The 20840-nt window shown below is 42.2% G+C and overlaps 1 protein-coding gene across 2 annotated transcripts; it reads right to left on the reverse strand.

The window, feature by feature from the left end:
• Positions 1 to 1693: 1693 nt before the first annotated feature.
• ppm1ba (protein phosphatase, Mg2+/Mn2+ dependent, 1Ba) lies at positions 1694 to 20046 on the reverse strand. Of its 2 annotated transcripts, XM_071532510.1 has the most exons (6): positions 19701 to 20046; positions 11665 to 12592; positions 10393 to 10510; positions 8121 to 8232; positions 6179 to 6236; positions 1694 to 1830 (listed from the first exon to the last, which is right to left on the reverse strand). In XM_071532510.1, the coding sequence occupies exons 2-6, from the start codon at positions 12559 to 12561 to the stop codon at positions 1801 to 1803; spliced, it is 1215 nt and encodes a 404-aa protein (XP_071388611.1). In that variant the 5' UTR covers positions 12562 to 12592; positions 19701 to 20046; the 3' UTR covers positions 1694 to 1800. The 2 variants fall into 2 exon arrangements, with proteins under 2 accessions (XP_071388611.1, XP_071388610.1); XM_071532509.1 differs by lacking the exon at positions 1694 to 1830 and having other exon boundaries at positions 5923 to 6236.
• Positions 20047 to 20840: the final 794 nt, after the last annotated feature.

Raw genomic sequence — 20840 nt, forward strand, 5'->3', positions numbered from 1 at the left:
TGTACTTTGTGACTTTTCTGTTTACTCTCAACTCCCCTGTGGAGCCTACAAACGGCTTTTTTGGAGATATTTTGACAAACCCCGTTTGGACTCATTGTTAGCAGCAAGAGGCCTAGCAACACAGCTCACCGTTTCAACCAACAGCTGATTCAGGAGCCAATATTGTCTGCGGGTCCAAGTACTACAGGTATGTAAGAGACAAATTCTATAGGTCAAAAATCGCTGAACTTATTCTTTAAGGAGAGGGGGAAGCAGAGGTGAGGTTGGAATCCCTTTACCCCAATCTCTGTCTTTGGACCGCTGCTGTGTGGGGACAGTATGTGTGTGACACACATTTACTCACACGCACACACATGTAACAAACACACATGCGCACATACACACGCACTTTAGGCCACAACAAATACCATGGCTGGGAATTAATATGAAACAAACATAAATCAAAATATATATATCTATATATAAGGATTTTATATATAATTTCTATTTTCTATCTCTTAAACAGTAGGCTGAAAAGCTTATGATTCTGGCAATGTCTGCCAATGCAAATGACAGCTGTGTCTCTTCACAGGAAGTGACAGAAAGCGAAAAGAGAAAGAAAGGAAGAGCGAGAAATTAACTATTTCATAAGATCTTTCAAGAGACAGGAGGAGAGAAGGTGAGCAGGGATGTGCGAGAAAAGCCATCACACTTCAGTTTAAACCCTTCTCCACATAATGCCTATATGCAGCCAAGCACACCAGCCCATGTCTTGCTTTAAGTAGTCCTGACCCGGCCTGGAGGAGCCGTACTGATGGTCGTTGCCAGCCAGACTCAATTCTCTCACCTGAAAACAAGGCTCCCCATAACACCCCAGTGTTTCAGGTGGGGTGCCTTGGGGTGCGGGGCTCCATGTTCATTCTTGGGCCCTGAATTTGATGCTTGAGCCAGCGGTCTTTGGATTAGGAGGAATTTGGGAGTTCTACGACCAGGGGCTATTAGAGTTCAGTGAGGCTTTGTCTAGCAGGCCAGGTGCATGGGCAGATGAAGTGTTGGGGCCTGTTTGAGGCCTGCAGTGCGGGTACCAGGTAATGCCCGAAACCCTGGACTGGACTAGACTGGACTGGACTGGGTAGCTTACAGGGCTGGGGTCACAGGCTTTTGTGGCCGATTGGCTGCCAGTCAGGTGCAAGTAAAGTAGTTACATTTCAAACAAATAATGCCGAAAATGCAGCCAGGAAACCACTTCAGTCTATTCAGTGTCTTCCAAATGTCCCTGGCTGGCTGGTTTGGTATTGGCTGGCTGGCTGGTTTGGTGTTGGCTGGCTGGCTGGCTGTCGAGCTGCAGGGTTCTCCCTTCTCTCTCAGTTCTGAGCAAGGCACCATAGAGCGTCTGTGTCCCACAGCGTCCAAACCAGGGCTGCTCCCGTGTCTCCGCCAGTCCACGACAAAAACAACCACCACAAAAAAAGCAAGAAAACGAGGGGCAAAGAAAACCTGTCCTTCTTTGCTTCTCTTCCTATATGTAATTCTGTTTTCATACTATCGTTGCAATTGTTCTTATTTTTCCCTGTTTTTTTTTTTGGTTTGTTTTTTGTTTTTTTTTAATAAAAGAACCAACAAAATCTGTTTTGCAATCCTCTGGATTGGGTGTATTTTGTGAGGTTTTTTAAAACCGGTATTTCTGCTCCGATTGATCTCTCAGTGTGGGAGAAAAAAAAAAAAAGAAAATAAGCCAGAAGAAATCAAAAGGTGAATACAGATGTGATCTTGTGTGGAAAAGTGGTCCTGTTTTTTGGATCAGGCAGTTGTGCTGGACAGCTACCAGGGGTCCTCAAATTCAGCTCCATTCTGCATGAGGAAAGCCAGCAAGAGAGGGGAAGAGAGAATGAAAGGGAAAAACATGGAGGAGAAAGTAGTAGAATATGGCAAAGGAGGAAGAGTGAGGGAGGAGGAGAAAGGGGCAAGACAAGATGAAGAAGAAAGAGAACAGAAGGAAAACAGACACAGGAGGGAGAGCAGGGTGACAGAGAGAAAAAAAAAGAGGGGCACACCGTTATCAAACATAGAAGTACAATCGTTATAGTCGCACTCAGTGACTTGTTTCCCCAACCTGTAATTCAAGGCCAGGTTTTCCTAGAAACACAACAAAAAAGAAAGTTAAGAAGCGGGTACAACAGCAGGGTGAGCCGGGGCACACTTTCAACCTCGGTGGGTGGGTGCTCTCTGCAACAATACGCCAACACAACAATTCCAAGGCCTTGGTTTTATTGCAGGGAGTGAGACAGAAAACAGACGGACAAAGAGTGTGACATACTCGCGTGCAGTTGTGGAAAAGAGTGAGTGAGAGACAGCGGTGCATGCGTGTAGAGCCAGTGCATGCGTGTGTTTAGTTGTCTGTGAGAGTGTGTGAAGTGAGAGAGAAACAGACAAGAGGACCAGGAAGAACGACCACTCATCCTTGTCAAACCTTGACAGCCATGTCTGCACACAGAGGTCCATATGCACGCCTTAACTCTAAATGGAGCTCCACATGCTAGAGAGTAGATCAGAGCAGGGAGTAGAGACTGATGAAGGGGTGAGAAGGGGAATATGCGCAGCAGGTGGTCACTTACATGCCTGTGAGAGAGTGTGTGTGTGTGTGTGTGTTTGTGTGTAGATGAGGGGTAGGAAAAAAGGGGGAGGGGTGTAACAGTTATATATGTGGTCACTTACCAAATGAAACAGGAGGGCTGCGTTAATCAGAGGGTGAACACACAGTTAGACAAATCTACACAACCCTTATCAATGTGTGTGTGTGTGTGTGTATGTGTGTGTGTGTGTGTGTGTAAACGTGCCACTTGCCATTTCCAAACACTGAGAAATTTTGAACTGTAAAAAGTAAAGCCGTGACAGTATTTTTGCTGCTGGGATATTATCTATTCTTGCAGTGAAAGCATTTAATTTAAATTTTAGTTTTCAGTTTTCTTCCCCAAGCTCGTTACATAGGAGGGGAAAACTTTGGGGTTTCAGTTAATTGAATAACAGCCTGTTGGCATAATTAAAGTTCTTGAGTAAAATCAATGGGTACTGCTAACTGCTAGCTAACTATGTAGCTTGCAGGTAACAGTACCCATTGAAAACAAAACAAACAAAAAAAAGAACATTATGGCATTCCTCTAACACAAGTGCTATTTGGCTGTGATCACATAGGATGCGTTAATGAACTCGCCTGCACCTTTTTTCAGTTATTTTCAATGGCTTGGTCGCAGCAGGCGTGTGTCTCTCCAAAACTATGTGGCTTGCATTTTGGGACACTCGAGAAAAACTGTGAAAAACATTCTGTGTGATCATGGCCTTATGATTACAAATATTCTTAACTCTAAATCAATCAATGTAAGCAGTGTAGATGATATATCTCTATGTATGTGTGTGAGAAAGACAAACATGATAGCTCTCTACTCTTGGGGACAAATCGAGACGACACTGTAAGAAGACCGGAGCATCCAAGGGCTTCAACCATACAGTACTACCAAACACATACACAGTGATCCCAGCTAGAAGGAGTCATGCTCCATCTCAAGACTCTTGATATGTTCATCACAAGCAGACATACACACACACACACACACCAGACATAACAGGCTATCACATGTGCACACATATACTGCTACTATGATCACCTTAATCAAAGACTTTCATATTGGCATCTCAGTGTGCCATACCCTCACAAGACTGTCTGATCTGTCATTCAAACACACTCACACACGCACTCCCACACACTGCACTGTGGTAGGCATACAACAGTAACAATCCAAACCTGTAGCCTCATATTAATTGCAGTCTGCTACTAGGTTTGAGTTTTAGTGCGAGAACACACAGCAGACATGGATCATGCACACACCAATCAGTGTGACCCAAGACATAAGGCTCCGCCCCGGGGCAAAATGCTGTGGAAATAGGGAGTTCCCACTGTTGTCAGCTGTGTATAGCCAGTCGTGGTTGGCTAATCTGAGTATGTATCCATCCTCACATGATCCCTCTCTCCTCTCCTGCTTTTTCATCCTTGGAGTTAGCCACTACTTCAATAAGACACCTGTGTGTGTGTGTGTGTGTGTGTGTGTGTGTGTGTGTGTGTGTGTGTGTGTGTGTGTGTGTGTGTGTGTGTGTGTGTGTGTGTGTGTGTGTGTGTGTGTGTGTGTGTGTGTGTGTGTGTGTGTGTGGTGGGGACTGGGCCCAATAGGTGCCATAAAGAAATGACAGGAAAAGTGTGCCTGTCTCTTGTACCGATGAAACACTTTTTAAAGAAGTTGTTAGGTTATAATACTAATAATAATAGAGGAAAGAGCAGCCCAAGAAGTTGGGCTTGGCTCCATCAGTCCAGTTATAGCACCTAGATACACGCAAGATGTGCCTTTTCATACTCCCCTTCAAAGGCGACTCTAGCTGACCAAAGAGATGTTTGATACTGTATAAACAGGTAGAATCTTGTTTTGCAATTAGCAAATCTGGCTTCAAATTTCCCCAACGGGATCAATAAAATGCTATCTGAAATCTAGTTTGGCCTACTGCTAAACCAACTACCTATCTACACTAGGGATGCACATTTAAAAACAAAATCTATTTGCACTCAAATTAACAATCGAATATCGATGTTACAAGTATAAATATAAACAATAAATGGATAATTGATTTTTCGTGAACATCCCTAATCTACACTACACAAGAATCTCTTTCTTAATCTCTCTCTTAAGATACCTTCAAAGCCAGATGTGTAACCCATGTTTCCCAAGTATAAGTAATACCGTGGTTTCAGCACTGGTCTAGAATCACTCATCAGCCCACACTTGACCATCCCATTCACTGGGACCCGAACGAATACAAATTGACACTAGATCAGTATTTCAGGGATGGGATTATTTTTTTGGCTCGGGATGCGACAATCAACAGTAGTTTGGTCCTTCAAGAACAGTTTACATTTGAAATAATACCAGTTTCACAGTAAAATTAGCTCTAATAGCAGGGAGTAGCCTATAGCTCTGTCGGCTAACTAAGCCAGGGACTCATCTCAGGGACCAGGACCAGACCATAAACCTGAGTTTGAGCCATGCTGTCCAACAGTAGCGCTCGCTCTCACACCACTGCGAAACATCAGCCTCTCTCTTGCACCCTTGCTAAATTTAAAGGCTAGGTTCAAGATTTAAAGAAGCCAATCTGATTGATGACCAAAACCTTATTGGAAGGACCAAAAGAAGCCTCAATTAGTGACAGGCACCTCAAACACAGTTTCAGTTTCAGTAGATGCTGGCAGATGAGGCTGGGACTGAAGCACAAGGACGCACAGCCACACATGACTATCCAGGAGCCTGAAAAGTCTGTTTGTTATTATATACACTGTTGGACTCATCCTCAAAGGGGGGAACACCGTTCTAGCACCCGTGGTACATAATCTGAGTTTGCTTTATGTGCGTAGAAGTATTTTTGGGCCAAATAAACACAGACTGATCCAGAGAACTCAAACTGACCTTTGTTAAACCCTGCCTTAAGGTAGCATTCTGGGAGGGTAATTCACAGTCAATAGAGGATGGGAAATGAACACTCAAATAGACACAAAAATCCTTTAATGCACTGAGCATTTATTCTCTTCATCTCACAGGGCAGGACCCACTCCTTGACTTTTCTGGAAAACAATTAGAAGAGAATGCTTTCACCTGCAGCCCCTGGATCTGGTAGAGTAGGAAAACTTTTCAATTCCACTAGTATGACTTGAGACAAAGCTGTGCTGTCATGCATACGTTATGAGGGTTGGCTGGGAGGTTGTGCAGCATGCTCCATGCACAGAGAACAGTAAAGCTGTTTATCATGATGGGAGCGGGTGATGGGCTCAAAGCAATCTCTGAAAGTCCTTCTCAACACTTCACCTGCAGTGGTTTGAGCTTGAAATCAACCTAACAATCCAATAGAAACAAAATCTCACCCGCCTGGTCCACATGAACCAAAAGTGCCAAGAGTAAAAAGATTTCAGAGACGACTCGTACCCGCGGGGGAGATTAACGTGTGTGAGGGATAAAGTTAGCAAACAAGACAGTTGATATCTCAGATCTCTTTTGTAGCCTCAGAACAAAAGCACATGATTTGTATCCGAGTGTTTATGAAAATGGTCTAAGATGGACAAAGCTCTTTCTCTGTGTAGAGATCCATCAAGTGTATCACTACTCACCCCATCCTCTTCCCTGTGCGGGTTCAGACGGTGGTATACTGCTTCAATAACACTGCGTCTGGAGGGAGAACACACAGACAGAAAAAAGGTGATGAGGTTTTGACCTATTCTATGCATTCATCAAAGTAAAGACATAGACTATGTGGAAAGAGAAGAGGTAGAAGTGAAAAAACTGAAAACTACAGCTTGGCAGTACTGTTATGACTACAAACCTGGGATCACATTTACTAATCCTGATGTCAGGCCATAAAGTCATAGAAACTTCACTATGGCAGTAGTGCTTTACCTCTATGTGCACAGATACAGTTTGGCCTACTACTAAAACTTCTAATGCAAACTCAACTTTGTGATTGCTACACAAAACCTTGATGACACAAGAACTTTAATATCTGAAAGAAATTTGGAAGGAACATCTGAGCACATGCCACAGCACATTTAACTACCTCATCACACCAGTTGAGAAACACTGACCTATGGCTTAAAGTACTAACCTCATCCATTTATTTGGCAAGACATACTTTTGGTAAATTCTTAAACATTCTTGAATAGTTTGACTTTAAGATGGAAGATAAGCTTTTTGTAACGTTCATAACCCAATCCAACTCAAAATACAGGTCTGCTTAACTTCAATATTTAGAAATATTGCCAATGTAAACAAACCTCACAGCCTCAAACTCCACTTAAAACTGAACTTTCACTGTCAGATAGGCTACTATCGGTCTGTTTCAAAAGCTCAGTCAATTAATTTCAAAGTGGAAAAAATGACTTCAAACCACTGCCACGTTGGACCGCCATCACTGAAAAGTAGTCAATTAGGTGTATCTTCCATTGGCTTTATGGGAGTCAGCCAGTGATTCAGCTCTAACCAGAGCAAGCAAGAAATACACCAGTCGAGTCGGTGGTGATAACTTGCCAACACAGGCTTGAATATTGTACCGTATATATAGGAAGACATTTGACTGCTTCTCTGTCATCATCATCATGTGTGCCGCAGCCCAAGCAATCAAGGGTTCACCCGTGTGAAGAAAGACAACAAGCAGTATCAAAGAATATCCATGGATCCAGAATGAGGTAGGGAAGCCTAGCAGTGGAAAATTGTAACTTGGGCGTGCACTCACTCCTTGCTCATAGACACCCAGCAAACATATCCTATTTTACATCATTGGTAAATCTTAACTAATCATTGATTTTGCCCTGATATTGATATATGATATTTTGTAGTCACTGGTCAGCGGTGACAGGCAAGTATACTTATCTACTGTTGAGGAAGAAAAAGAAAAGTACCTACGTATACTAAGCAACATTCCTATATGCTCACTTGTAACTGTAATATGTAACTCAAGAACTCAAGAATATTGAATCTGCTTCACCATTACAAGATTAAACTCTAAAAGTAACATCTTGTGTGTTTCTCACAGAACAGTGAGCTTGAAATGTGCAAATGCCCATATCTCAAAGATGCCACTGACCAAGTGGCTTTGACAAAATAATAACTTGTTGCCTTCTAGAAGAAGGCGGTCACCGCTTATTATGCATCTCCTTAAAGTTAGAAACTATAAGAACTAGAACTATAATTATCATTGGTTGTTCAGTCTTGTTCATATGACCTTATACTTTTTGACTAATAGCTTTATTATATTCTGTATTAACATAATCATGAATTACAAATATTCAACACTATAAAACTCTGTGTAACCATCCAGATTTTGAGTTCCTTGGCTCCCAACCTGTAGATTGAATAAACCTGTCAAACTGCCACTCTCTCATCCTGAGTTTTCGTTCACACTACATAAAAATAATTTTTAGTTTAGATGCCCCAATGCGTTAAATTCCGCTTACACCTTGACATTATTTTGTTGGATGTCTATGGTATAAAGTATAACTACTGTGTTTTTCACGCCTAGACGCCATTGTGTATCCCTGAGCGGGTGGTGGGGCTTACTTGCTGGCAAGGCCACCCCCTGGTGGAAGATTGGGGATGCCGTCGCTGGACAGGATCCTCATCACCGTCACCAGGTCTGGAACCCCCTCCTCCGCTGACCGAGACATCATCTCTGAAGAAACACCAAACATGTTAAACAAGCCGGTATTAATCAATGTGGTAATAACCCAGATCAGAAGGGAAAGATAGGAAAGGGAGGAAGAGAAAGGGAGAAGAGAGTGGGGGAGAGAGAACAAAAATGTGACAAATGAGGAGCAGGAAGGGGAGATGGAAACCATACAAGTTGACTTGAGAGAGAGAGGGAGAGAGAGAGACAGAGACGGTGACAGAGAGAAAGAGGCCTGCAGCCTAGTTGGAGTGTGGCATCAGGCCAGTTCAATGTTCAGCCAGAGCATTCCTCTCCCTCTCTCTCTCTCCCTCTCTCTCTCTCTCTCCCTCTTTCCCTCTTTTTATTCCCTCTTTCTTTCCATCTACCAGTGGTAGACAGCTCCTGGGGCCAAACATTCACCCTGCTTTATCCAAACATTAATTTCACCTGGCCTAAACATTCACACATCATAGCTATATCTTACCGCTTTAACCCACTTTGGACTCCCTCACCATTCATTCAGCCAACATTATTAACTTGAGTTTGTACACTCCAGTGTTTACTCCAGTGTTAGTTTATTGTCTTGCCACCTGTGTTACACAGTCAAACATTGACCGTTACAACCTTTCCTCCAAATGCTACACCCTGGTTTTTCATACTATGGGTCAAGACCAAAAGGGTCACAGGCTTATTTTAGTGGGTGCTCATAAGACTAGTGTGGAGATTTGCTTTACTGAACCTTGGTCTCAGGGTGAGAGACTAAATTTCATATTTCAGCCCCAATCTGAAACAGCTGAACAACTAGGGCTGCAACTAACGATTATTTTCTCGATTAATCTGTCGATTATTTTCTCGATTAATCGATTAGTTGTTTGGTCAGAAATGTCAGAAAATGGTGAAAAATGTGGATCAGTGTTTCCCAAAGCCCAAGATGACGTCCTCAAATGTCTTGTTTTGTCCACAACCCAAAGATATTCAGTTTACTGTCATAGAGGAGTAAAGAAACCAGAAAATATTCACATTTAAGAAGCTGGAATCAGAGAATTTTGACTTATTTTTCTTAAAAAATTACTCAAACCGATTAATCGATTATCAAAATAGTTTGGTGATTAATTTAATAGTTGACAACTAATCGATTAATCGATTAATCGTTGCAGCTCTATGAACAACCCTGGTTTAGACTCACTAACAGCAGCCAGGGAAGAGAGCTGACATAACCAACAAAGACTGCAGAAAAGCTGCACTGTGTTCACCAGAGGGTCTCATTCATCCTGAGAGAAAAATGAAATGAAATGAAAGGAGAGGGGGAGAGAGAGAGAGAGAGAGAGAGAGAGAGAGAGGGAGGGAGAGAAGAGGAGGGGGGCAGTGAATCCATCCAGAGAAGATGGGGAATGTTTGAGCGAGGGAGGAGAGGGGAGAGAAAGATGCGCTTAGAGAGGGAGAAGGAGGAGAGGAGCAAAGAGGGAATAAAGAGAGGGAATGCTTGCTGGAATGGAAAAGCAGGTCAGGATTGTGTCATTCTTCTGCTGTGAGCCGGAGCTAGCTTGGCTGGAGGTTAGACACAGGGTCAGTCGGTGGAGCAAACCTACTTACAGAGATATGATACATGGCTTCTGTTTGGGTAAAAATGTTGTGTCTCCAAGAAATAACTTTTGCAGGAACTAAGAAAAAAAAAAGACTTGTTTTTTTTAAGTTTGATAACCATGCATTCTTGAAGATTCTAAATGGGATTTATAGACCTTGGATTCATGAAACTTGCTGAGGCAATAAATGAGCTCGTAAACCTTCAGCTCTTGTAAAAACAGGTTTCAAGGTTTTCACATGGCAATAGTGATGCTCCATTTTCAAGGTAATATGTTTTTTCAATAACACATTTCATTTCTTTCATAATTCTGCACTTTGACACACAATTGCTCCACCTGACCACACACATCCCTCAGTCAACATTTGCATTACTCTTTATCACGTTAAAAATGATCCAATATTCACTTTAAGGGATACAATGACATTTTGATTTTTAGTTGGATTTAGTTGGATTCAATAAGGAGTACAACAAAGCCATTTTTATGAAAACTGAAGGATAAAATGTTTGAAGAAAATAACCAACTACATTTCTAAATGTTGAGCTATACCATAATATTTGCACATAAACCTCAGTTCTTTTTTCCATCCATCCATTCTCACCTTCCACTCGAGACTCCAGGTATTTGTTGAGCTCAGCGTCTTTCCTCACAGCTTCCTCTGACACTTTGGGAGCGCTGGGCAAACACACTAACACAACACTCATGTTATCCCGACTCCCCTAAGATGGAGGGAGGAAGAGAGGGATGGAGAGAGAACGAGGAGGAGAGGGAGTTAGTGCTGAAACGAAAGGGGGAAGAGGATTTCCAGGGCAGAGGTAATGGCATAGTCTCTGAAGTGTGTTTGGCATATAAAAGGTTATGGTCCCACACAGGTAGTGCAGTCCCGCTCTTTATGCTAATTTCTCAATTTCTTTTATTAACTATTAATGGCTTTAGAGCTCTGTAACTTTTGTTGCCCTTCACTTTTTTTTTATTAGGTGCTCAGGAGAAGCACCTCTGTAATTGCCAGGCTCTGTATGTTCGTTTGTTCGTTGATTTGTTCGTGCAGTACGCTAGAAGTCCCACAAGCGATAGCCACCTCTAGGTTAGCGCACGGTACTAACTAGCTAAGTCAAAGCAAGAATTAAATATTTTGTTTAGCAACTCTCTTAGTTACAACAACACTGTGCTGCTACCACAGCACTTTGGTTTTATCAGGTGGAGTTTTTAAAGTCAACATAGTTTCCCTCACTCTAATCATGCATACCCCCACCACACCCCGCCACACGAGCACCTATAAAACGCTTGTGCAGTTATGTTTTAACTTAAGCAAAAAAAAATACAGCATCTAAAATTTAAAAAAAAATGTTGTAATCTTGGCTTTTAGAAATTCATTATTTGTAGTTTAATGTTCTAAACTAGTAAACCAGGTTCTCCTTTTTAATTGACGATCCATTCAGTGATGCTTCTGAGCCAATGTAGTTGAGGAAACCAATAATGTAACAAACAACAAAAGTAACATTTCTTCAAAATTTTATGTACATTTAACATTCTTTCATCACACAAGTCCCAACGGAGTGGGGAATTGATATGGTTTCCCCAGTGCCACAATCATTTTTACAAGTCATTTGTAGCACACAGGCGTCACAGTAGGCTTGTTTCTGCCCGATTCCACACATTTAATCTTTTTAAGCCATTACCAGGCATAAAATGTAAAATGGCATGTGAACAACACCAAGCACCCCCCCAATGTGTAATCATGTGCCATCCCTGCCTTATAATCCCAAATTAATTTTGATTGGAAACTTCTTCCTCACAAAATCATTGGCTATCACACACAGGAAAAAACACACATAAAATACCCTGCTCTCCCAAACAACACATCCGCACATACCTTGTGCAGGCAGGTGTCCACCACTTCATTGCAGACCCTCTCCAGATCGTCGGACACTTCCAGCCTGGACCTGACAAACTCGCACAGCTCCTCATTGGACATTACGTCCCAGATGCCGTCGCACGCCAGGACCACAAACTGGTCCTGTTCCAGGGCCCGGACCATCTCAAACACCTCAGGTTCGGGGCTGACCAGCTGCTCCGTGGGGCCCTTCCCATCCACGCACTTGTAGTCGTAGTCCCCCAAGGCCCTCGACACGGCCAGTGACCCATTCACCCGCTGAATCATCACTGAGCCACCGGCGTTCTGGATGCGCTCTTTCTCCCTTGGGTTGCAAGGCTTGTGATCCAGTGTGGAGAAGCAGACGTGCGAGTTGCGGTACAGAACAGCTCGTGAGTCGCCACAGTTGATGAAGAAGAGGTGGTCGGGTGACAGGAGGACGGCCACTGCTGTTGAACCGCTACGGTCCATGCCATTTCGCAGATCCGAGAAACTGCGCATGTGCTCGTCGATCTTCAGGAAGCCCGCCCGGATTCCGGCTTTCATTACCTCTACTGTAGGTGGAACCGGGGCTGGAGGGTCGCTGGTGGAGCTGTCTGAGCCAGACTGGGAGCCCTGCAAGCTTTGCGTCCCTATGGCCCCCAAGCTAGAGCTGATGATGTGCTCCAGGAGGTGCTTAGAGCAGTAGTTGGCAACCCTAGAGCCGGCGTGACCATCGTAGACAGCAAAAAATGACCAGTCTGCCAGACCAGGAGCAGGAAGCCCCACCACAGCTGTGTGGGCATCCTCCATCTCCACCCGCCAGCCCTGCATGGAGCTCAGGCCGTAGCGCAGGCCGTTGCCCTCACCATGCGAGTTGTACTTCTCCGTCTTGGGCTTGTCCAGGAACGCCCCCATGGCTCTGCCCTTGAGAGACCACCACTGCTAACTGTAGTAGAGAGAAAGAGTGGGAGAAAGACAGAGACGGACACAGCAGGAGAGGAAGAAGAGACAGACAGACATTGGATTTTAACTGAATAGTTGACTGATTGCAGGCATGTGCAGTAACAATGAATCACTGTCTTTCTTATACTCTAGCCTAATTTGTCATATTCAGGAAAATAAGTAGCCTAGCCTAAAACTGTTCCATCATAAGAAATTTTTAAGTTTTAATTTCAACTTCATTACCTCCACCAAGGAAGTAATGTTTTCGCCTGTGTCTGTGTGTCCATCCGTCTGTCTGTTAGCAGGATATCTCACAAAGTTGGGCACAGATTTGCACAAAACTTGGTATGAAGGTTAGTTATGGGCAAAGGAAGAACTGATTAACTTCTCATGTCAATTGGCCAAAAGGGGGCGTGGTTTTTGGTGTGGCATATCACCAAAAGGTGGTTGTCACACATGGCGGAGGTCTGTGCTCTACTGTGCACATTTTGTAGTTTCTTATGTTATTAGGTATTATATACCCAGTATTTTAATTCAAGCTAAATCATGAACTATTTGATGGACTGATCGATTGACTTTCTGGCTAACTGATTGATAGCTTGAAGTTAGGGCTGGGCGATAATTCAATATTATCATTTATCGTCTTTCAGCGGAATCATATCGTGATGATATGAAGATATTTTAATATCGTGACACACATTTCTGCTGTCTAAATTGATGATGACAGGCAAATTTTACTTAAAAACTCTCATAAAATGAGGTATGGTAGGAATATAATTTGAATATTTCAGTTTTGTTTGACATCACACCTAACATTACCATTCGGTTCAATGAGATGAACATTCATTTGATTATTTAACGTGATTTTGCATAGGCTACATGAACCATATCGTGATATATATTGATATCGAGAAAAATCCTTATGATTATCATGATATTGATTTCAACCATATCGCCCAGCCCTACTTGAAGTACACACTGTACTGTACGACTCACAGGATAACATATTTCAGCAATGCGTTTCATGCCTAATGTGGTTTGCAATGGAAAACTCTGTGAATGTTGTGTTTCAGGCTAAGGGCACTGTGATTCTTGCTGGTCATGAAAAGTGACCTAAATCTTAAACTTAAATAACTTCCTCACATACTGAAGGAGGGGATTGAGAGAAACTGACTGTTTTTCACTGGAGATTTCAAGGATGTAGGCCTATTTTCTTTTACTGTTTACTTGATAGGCCTAAAGGAATAATTCAACCAAACAGTGATCATTACTCATCATATCCAGAAATAGCCCAGCCACTCTGGTTTATGCTTAAAGAGACTGGAGAGCAAGCTTAAAAGCTTCTTTGGCCAGCCAGAACGGGCTGCTAAGAGCATTAACAAACTGATGGAGAGGATGCGTAGAATTATCTGTCCATAACTCTGTCTGCGTTAGCTAAATGAACAACAATTATCAGGCTGTTTGATCGAAGAGAGAAATTCTGTATCTTGCCTATGTAAATTGATTACGTAATGTCAGAACATGAACTTATATATTGATTGTCACACCACTTAATGGCCTCTTAGCCTCGGAAATTGCACTCTTACCTTGTAGCCTACGTTATTTCTGAAAATGTCGATAAATACTAATTACAAATAAGTTATCGGCAGAGTCAATGTTCCGGTCTCTTAATGTATGTGTCTGGATTCAGGACACAAAATCTAGGTCCGTACGTTACAAGATTTGTCATGTTTTATTGAGCCTGTGTCCTCAGATAAATTTCTCACTGAAAAAGCTGAAAGGAGTGTTCAGACTAAAAAAAACTGCCCAATGATTTATCATTATCTAGGAATCCTTTCAGTCCAGTGAGGGCTTACTCACATGTTTTGGATGTTGAGATATTGGAAGCAGAAGTTGTTGCATTTGTTATCGATGCTTGTGCAAATCAATTGAGCTACAAAAACAAGGAAACGCTTCTAAGAAATGTCTTATGCAGCGCTCTCCAAATAATAATGCAATACTTTCTTGATCCCTGGAGGAAAATTCTCTTTTCACTTGCCCTCTGCCACAGGGATGTGAGAGCACAGGGTCGGCTACAGAACAGCGTCCCCGGAGCTGGTGAGGATTCAGTGTCTTGATCAAAGACACTTCAACACTTGCTCAAGACACTTGAACCTGAGTCCACCAGTTTAAGGACTTTTCCCCTACGACTATGCCACCCTGTCCAACAAACGATTTTCAGCTCTGTTAACCTGCGCTAGCACTGGTAACAAATGTTATCATAATATTACTGTCCTACAAAAGCAAACAGCAGCAACTAGTATTTGTAAACTTTGAAGTCAATTTTCAGTTTCACTACTCAGTTACTATTTGCCTTTGTAGAACAGACTAGCACAACTCTTCTTAGAGTGACGTAAAGTTCTTCAGTTATCAGTCACATAAGAATCTTAAAAACCTGAATCATTCCTGGTTCCTGACTAATATACAGTAATAAAAGTAGTGACTGTATTAAAAAGCATTTGATAGTGGCCAAATCAAAGCATATTTACACAGCAATGTGTGTGTGTGTGTGTGTGTGTGTGTGTGTGTGTGTGTGTGTGTGTGTGTGTGCATCCTTCCTGCTCTGTCCTTCCTGGATGACAATGATCATACAAGACCCTGACAAGACACCTGCTCCCCAGAAACAGGCATGCAGACACACAACACACCTGCTCCCTGACTCCATCTTTGCACCCTTTTGATACAGTGCTGCTAAACAACACATTGCATAACAGCAAACAAACACAGAAACAGGCACACCTTGCCACTGATCAGATTTCAAAGGCCTGGGACGCATCACTGGTCCAAATCACTTGTCCTGTTACCTGGACAACAAATGCATGTGCACACACTTACAACTTCTTATTGACTAGATATCAAAGCCCTGGGAAGCATCACCAAACTAAATCATCTGCTCTTTCACCTGTGCAACAAACACATGTATACATTGGCAAGAGCCCTGATATTTTAAGGCTCATAGGTCACAAGCAAAAACAGTAAACACAACTTCAAGACACAGGTTAGACTCACATAAAAAAATACCAGCATGCGCACACACATATTTTGGAGTGATGTAAGCACTGAGCTCTCTGGGGGATGATGTCACCCAGAGTCTGATGTCTCCATGGTTATGCAGCTTGGAGTGGCAGCTGAGTGGTCGCCATAGCAACAGAAGCAGTACATGTTAGCGGTTGCAGCATGCGACAAGAGGACTGCAGCCATGCCATTGTGTGTGTGTGTGTGTCTGTCTGTATGCATACGTGCATGTGGGTGTACATGTGTTTCAGGGTTAGGTCTTGACAAAACTGGTGGCAAAACTGACCTATAGCTGCCATTTGCATTTGTGATCTCTCTGTCACACACACACAAATTCATGTATAATCAAGATGGAGAGAATGGCTGATGGCGTTGGTGAGTCAAAGTAGAAAGCTGGCCAGCCAACAGACCCAGAGCACTCACAGGTCTCAGACTTCAGACAGGGAGGCTAGCTTTAACAAGCTAACTCAATTTAGCAGTCAGCTGCTGATGAGATCCACGCAGTGCCAGATTAGCCTGTCAAACACAGACCACAGACAACACGCAGCAGTGGGCTATCACTTTAACGTACAAGCTCTCTCCCCCGGCTTAAGATTAGGCTATGCTTAAGGCTACTTCTACTTTACTACGATAACCTACTTCTATGATTTAACTTCATTACCATACAGTCATATTTGGTGGGCAAATGGCTACTGGTGACAGCAATGAGCAATGAACTGTGTTTGTGGCCATGGACCAAATCAGTAAGAAATGAATGTAATATAATGAGAATACGATAAGTCAAAGTTGATTGAGTTGATCGGGCTGATCGGAAATGTAGCCTGGTGGTGTAGTAGTAGGCTATTGCTGGTGCACTAAAGATAGAGGGACTGTTGAGTGATCTTCTCTGTAATCAACCCATGAATGACCTGCAAGTCTCTCCCAAAGGAATAATACTGTGACAATGAAGCACGGGGGGAAATTAACACCAGCCAAAGGCTTGAAAATTTTGTCTGTGACTGGTTAAGTATGTCGACTCTACCAGCATTTTTGGCAAGTAAACCAGCCATCACTTAGCGGTCCTGCTCTATTCTAAAAGTATATTTGGCTGGTGAAATAGTCAAACAGGCTGGTTAATTTTGGGGTGCACCAGCCACTGTGGCTGGTTGACAAAAAAATGTTCCTGCCCTGGATACAGACCAGCTAAAAATCCCCTCTGCCAGTCGCAACCTGTGAAGAGCAGAGATACTGAAACTAGAAGGTAAGTTATATTCCAAGGTTGTAGGCCTACCTATACTATATTATCCACAGATGTATGTCCTAAGTGTTAAGAACTGATGCCTGGGCAGGTTTTCCACAAAACAAAAACACCCATGTAGGTTTTGGGGCATATCCTACTGATGGAATAACACTCCAATTGCGAAGCAAGTAACGTTGTTTGTGATTCAATAGGTGGTGCACTGCAGGCATTCATACCAACGGGCTGGGGTAATGCAAGGAGTTCCCCTTCTACATTCAAGACTTGATTCCCATTCCCAAAGCATGAGGCTGTGCATTTTCCTCAGTGTGCATAAGATAAAAAAAAGACAAATGAAATAGCCATGCTACATTAATGCATATAATAGCTGTACTGTACAGCTAAATGATACTTTTAGTCCATTTTCTGACTGTTTTTCCCTTTTTACATCTCGGTTAAAAAGCCAGTTTAGAGCAGAGGTGAATTTCAACATGATCAATTTCCACTGATGTACTTTCATCTTTGCACTTATAAAGTACCTATTAGCCACATCTGTATTTGAAACAGTAACAAACTCAAGGTAAATGGAACATTGGCATACAGGTTGAATATTGCACTGTGCTCAGTTACCATAACATTTGTACTAAAAAGGGCTCAGTTTTACCAAGCAATGAGGCTGTCCCTGGTCAAGGCAGGCTTTTCTCAAATTGGAGAGGCGGATCAAAGCAGAAATAACTCAGAACCTTTCTTTGATGACTCATCTTCATACAGATATTGAAGTCACATTAGAAGCAACCAATTTCCTGGAACAAGTACTCTTTAGAGAGACAGCTTCAGTCATCTTCAGTGCAGTGGCGTCTAGGCTGCCACTAGGCCAGACTGGAGCCTACCAGACTAGTCTCTAAGAGGAGGAAGGTAATCGCGTCATGTCATATTGGACTAAGAGCGGATTCTCGGCAACAGGAAAAGCATGTGCATATGCCTACTCTCTCTCCCATGCAGAAAACTGGCCTGCCTTCAACTCGACTCCCAGGGCTCAGAGTTGAGAGAGAGCGGGAGAGAGAGAAGATTAATGGAATGTTATTGCACGGAAGCACAGATAAAAACTCAACAACTTGTAACTGAAATAATAGCAAGCTCAACTCCTGCAGGACATACAAACTGTGCAAACAATAATGTGCCTCTGTGGACATTAATAGAGATGTTGAAATGTATCAAGAAGGTGCAGTGATCCTGCTGAGTCTGGGCCACAAAGACATGCACAGAGTATTCCAGATACAAGATATCCCCAGATAAGGTCATAATCAAGTTAAATCTTTATATCCACCCTCATATTCCAATCACAAATATCCCTATATATGTGAATGTCCTTACACAGTATAAGTGAATTATCAGCATAATATGAACATTACCATGGAAACTAACACAGACCACAAAAACTAAATGGCATAAGGTTTTAACACGGCTCAGTATCATGGCTGATAATGGCATATGGCATCATATTCAGGTAATATTTGGGATATGAGCTTAAAAGGATTAGTAAGCATTAATCAACACATTAGTATCACTAGTATCAGTATTCCTCTATAACTCAGTCCTTTCCTGTTCAAACACACACAGTTCTAGTAGCTTTCTCTCTTGGCACTTGACACATTTTATGTTATCTAAGGGTTGTTCTGAACTCGCCAGTAAACACTGTATGTGAGCATACATGTGCTTGTGTAGTGATTCTGTCTACAGACGTGGCTAAAGTTGGACAGATAAAGGCCTTGGGACAGGCCTACAGACTAGACGTAGTAGGCTATAACGGCGTGGCTAGTGCAGGATTTCACATCAAGGTGCCAACATAAACATGCCACTGATGATGATGCCATTTCTAGACCACACAGTCACACAAACACACACAGTCACACACTCCAACAACCCAATAAAAATACCCATAACAAGGCAATAAAACATGTTAACTCCTGCACTGATGTTTTTAATAGGGCAAGTACGGGACTAAAAAGTGGAGGAACCAGATATTTTAATGAAACTCAAATCTGCTAAATCCATCGTAAGCAATGGATTATGGATTTCTTAATTACACCATAACATTATAAGTCGCTAACAAAAGAAAAAACCTTGTGTCACACAGGTGGATTAGGTTAAGTCTTCGGGATGGTACTCTTGCCCTTTGGGAGAATAAAGTCTGCCTTCTGTGCAGCTATCTGGTTTAATTGTGCTAAACCAACTCCTCATGTGAGGCGCACCTGTTGCAAATATGACATTCATGTTGCACGACAATAATCCCTCCTCAACTCTCATTCACTCACACAATGTGACATTTTGATATCTTGAAATACTCTATTAATGACATATAATCACTGTGAAACAAACATGAAAACAAGGACACCTGTGATGGATGCAGCGAATTATGTCACACGTGGCCAGACCTACAATATTTAGCAACTATTAGATAAAAACAAAATGTTCTATTCCATTCACTTAACCACTTCATTCCGTAAAGTAGCGGACAGACCAATGAAAAACTACAACCCAGCAAAAGGCTAAGGTACCAACAACTAACCACTTAGCAAAATGCGTTTGGCAAAATAATGGCAGACACATCATCAACAACAGTATGCAATTCTATTTTCATTGCTCCGATCCAACGTTAGCTCAGAGTCGACCGTCCCTTGCTGAAAATGAGGCCACTTTACCATCCATGTTGCTAAACTAGCTAGCCAGCCAAGTTCATAGTTGTCAAAGTGTTGTCTACATGTTAGCAGCTGACTAGCTAATGTTAGCAGTAGCTGTTCGCTACCAACCTTGCTTATTACAAGCAATAAACGTCACTTACTTGATAGGGATGAAAATATCTCTATCAGTCCTTCTTCTTGTGGCTTCAGTTGCAGGTACGATTAACTGCCGAGGGTTGTTTTGATGGGCTTAGCTAGCTAGCGTTAATGTTAGCCACTTTCGTTTTTCGCCCCCTGCTTGTTAGCTAGCATTGATAAAGCTAGCCAGTATTTCACACGATCAATTCTCCTTTCAGCATGTCTCTGCATCGGATTAAGGCTTTTATATACATGTTTGACACTGTAACTCAGGAAGCACCAAATGAATAATAGTTACGTGGACTGTCGGTTGAAAAGTGAAACACTCGTTTCAATAAGATAATATGATTTGAACGTCTAGCTAATTTTGGCTAAAGCTAAATGTATGAGGCAGATGACGTTCTTTCTCAACATCCAGTTTGAGGGAGTGGCATTTCTCTCGCTCTCTTCAATGATTGGTCAAACGCCGATTCGAAGATGAGATACGATTGGTCAAACAATCAGTCAGTCAGACCTACCCTCTTACATATTGTAAACAATAAAAATCAAACTTGTTTAATGGTGGTTCGACCGGCTGCTGTTAAGTGTGTGCGTCTGTGTGTGTGTGTGTGTGTGTGTGTGAGTGTGTCCTAAAAGACTGCTGCGTGCTTAGTGAGTTTTTTTTACTGTAAATTATGAAGATATTATACACTCTCTCTCAACACCAGAATGAATGACAATCATGTAATGTCAAACAAATGCCTTCATCACTTTTATTTACACACACACACACATACACACCACTGGAAGGAATTGTGGGCCTCCTCACAAGACAGAGTAGAATGTCACAGGTACATAAGACCATAGCCAACAAAACTTTGAGGATTTTGTGTGTTGTTTTTTGCTTGCCGTAAGATAAAATAAACACAATGCATCAAACAGCAACTTCAAAGTCTCAGTTCATGCACACACACACGTTTCTTCATATTCAGTCACCATTCCACCTGTCAAGAAACAAAAGCAAGAGTTTCATTTGACAAACAATGGATAGATGAGCCTGACCATGTACCTTTGTTCCTCAAGGAATTATGTATATATTATATACTTGATGCTTTAGGTGTTCAACAAATAAAGCTATTCAGCAAATAAAGTCTCAGTTTATTTTCTCAAAGTATTTGCAAATA

Source organism: Centroberyx affinis, unplaced genomic scaffold, assembly GCF_046629955.1.
Source record: "Centroberyx affinis isolate AG114_WGS23_722 - 3 ecotype Tasmania unplaced genomic scaffold, CSIRO-AGI_Caff_v1 ptg002201l_1, whole genome shotgun sequence".
NCBI classification, from domain to species: domain Eukaryota; kingdom Metazoa; phylum Chordata; class Actinopteri; order Beryciformes; family Berycidae; genus Centroberyx; species Centroberyx affinis.

Bases quoted from the DNA above. Each gene is read 5' to 3' on its own strand.
- ppm1ba (XM_071532509.1), bottom strand. From the start codon at position 12,561: ATGGGGGCGTTCCTGGACAAGCCCAAGACGGAGAAGTACAACTCGCAT. The intron at 10,511-11,664 runs GTATGTGCGGAT...CCTCCATCTTAG, and splicing joins TGGACACCTGCCTGCACAAG to GGGAGTCGGGATAACATGAG. The intron at 8,233-10,392 runs GTGAGAATGGAT...GTGTTTCTTCAG, and splicing joins CCTGGAGTCTCGAGTGGAAG to AGATGATGTCTCGGTCAGCG.